Source organism: Austrofundulus limnaeus, unplaced genomic scaffold (genome assembly GCF_001266775.1).
Source record: "Austrofundulus limnaeus strain Quisiro unplaced genomic scaffold, Austrofundulus_limnaeus-1.0 Scaffold120, whole genome shotgun sequence".
NCBI classification, from domain to species: domain Eukaryota; kingdom Metazoa; phylum Chordata; class Actinopteri; order Cyprinodontiformes; family Rivulidae; genus Austrofundulus; species Austrofundulus limnaeus.
The window spans coordinates 89,362-91,326 of record NW_013952522.1 but is presented as its reverse complement, the minus strand read 5'-3'; the positions used below and the strand labels follow the sequence as shown (position 1 = coordinate 91,326).

The 1,965-nt window shown below is 39.8% G+C and overlaps 1 protein-coding gene across 3 annotated transcripts in view; it reads left to right on the top strand.

The window, feature by feature from the left end:
• Positions 1-1,965, top strand: part of dipk1ab (divergent protein kinase domain 1Ab) — a 31,470-nt gene that overhangs the window by 22,606 nt on the left and 6,899 nt on the right. For 2 of the 3 annotated variants that reach the window (XM_014014882.1, XM_014014883.1), the window contains exons 2-4: positions 783-917; positions 999-1,106; positions 1,187-1,363. In XM_014014882.1, the coding sequence (XP_013870336.1) occupies positions 783-917; positions 999-1,106; positions 1,187-1,363 (420 nt within the window). The remainder of the gene's footprint in view (positions 1-782; positions 918-998; positions 1,107-1,186; positions 1,364-1,965) is intronic. The other variant, XM_014014884.1, reaches the window with a different exon arrangement.

Sequence of the window (1,965 nt, the reverse complement as noted above, 5' to 3'; positions counted from 1 at the left end):
GTCTAAAGCTAATATCCTTAACATCAAGATGCTGGGCCTCAGGAGGTTTTAAAGATAATATTTTTGTAATAAATATAAATTTATAACAGGACAAACTCAAAAAAGTTTAGTATTGACAGAGTTTTTCCCAATATCTTTTTCCCCCTTAGCATTATTGCAGTGCACCTGAATGACTTTTTGGCTGGACATCAGCTTTAGTGTAATCAATGCATTTGATTGGCAGCACCTGGTGGTGGCGAGGCCCAAAGATCTAATTTTTCAATGACCTGACAGATGAAATCGTAAACTTTTTCAAAACACAGCTCCACTTACTGCATTTCTTTAAATTTTTTTGCTTTTATTTGTAACATAAAAATGAAAGCTGTACTGGTTCCAAACATTTATATATGTGCTTATAGAAACGATGCTACTAGGTTAAAAACAAATCTTATGATTGGCTTCACCTGGGGGGTACCAGAGGCTCAAAGTTTCAATAGTCAACAGCAAAATAAGCTGTTTGACAGAAAAAACTTTGGCAGATTTTTCATGTGCACAACTCACAAATGCAAGTTCCTTACAAATGTGGCACCAGGTCGGGAAATTAGGTTTTCCAACACAGTAAATGATTTATCACTAAGAAGCATTGTTACAACAAAGAAATAATCTACCAAACACTAATTTACTTCTTTTTTTGGGGAGGCTAAGATTACATTTTGGCACAATGCACTCTTGACATGTTGCTTTATTTTTAGCCAATAACCATTCTAACACTGATTTAAAATTTGAAACCGTGTGTCTAACAGGCCAGGTTCTCCTACCTACACATGAAGTACCTGTTCTTCTCGTGGCTGGTGGTGTTTGTGGGAAGCTGGATAGTTTACGTGCAGTACTCGTCTTACACAGAGCTGTGTCGAGGGCATGACTGCAAAAACTCCATAGTGAGTACATCACTGTCCTGTAGGCAGTCAAACTGTAAAACCACACTATGGTCATGTGTGTGTTTCTTTCTGTCTTTTCAGTGTGACAAATACAGAAAAGGAATCATCGACGGCTCAGCCTGCAGCAGCATGTGTGAGAAAGAAACACTTTACCTCGGAAAGTGCTTCACTGCCAAACCCAGCAGTCAGGTCGGTCTATTTTTGTTTCACTTTCCAGGTGTGCTCAGTTCGAGTCCAGACGCTCCTCAGACCTGTCTTGTTCGTTGCAGGTTTACTCAGGGAACTGGGGAGATTTGCAGGGAGTAATCAAGTGTCAGATGGAGGAGGCCCCTCACTATGAGCTGGGAGGTGAGATGGAGCCCAGGAAGGAAGCCGCTGCTTTTAACAAGCCCACCAAGGGAACCTCAGTGGAAAAGTTCAGAGAGATGATAATCAACCACCTAAAGGTCAGAGAGGCTCAGCATCAGGTCTAACCTTGGTTTGTCTTACAGGAATAGTTAGTGTTTTGTCAAACTGAAGGAAATTTTGTAAATGATTAACTGAATGTTTGATGCAGTTTTGTATTTTTACGCCTTCTGATCATTGCAGCCTAAAGTTTAAAACAAAGAGTTGTTGTGTGTGTTATCATGTGTTATTTCTGTAGAAATAACATGTGAGTAACACTGTTATTTCTAAACAAAAAGGAGTTACGTTCTGACGTCTGAAGTAAAAGGTAACAACACCTCCAGGGGTGTAACCAGGAAGAGATGTACATTATAAGGTCAAATCATAATTATAGTAAAGAGAAGTTGTTAGTGTGTTGCAGAGTCTCTGCTCAGAGCAGAGCTGCTGTGCTTTGTTTGGGGTTTAGCTTTACGCTGAGGCCTGCTGAGTGCTGTACGAACCTGACTGGAGTCAGAAGATGAGAATAAAGTTTTGAGAAGAAATCCAAGTGGATTCCTGTTTATTCAGACATGCTGTTTTTGAACAGCGCACTATTTCTACAAAACAATAATCAATAGATGGTGCCTTATAAGCCATGACATCAATCACAGAGCACAGAAAATGC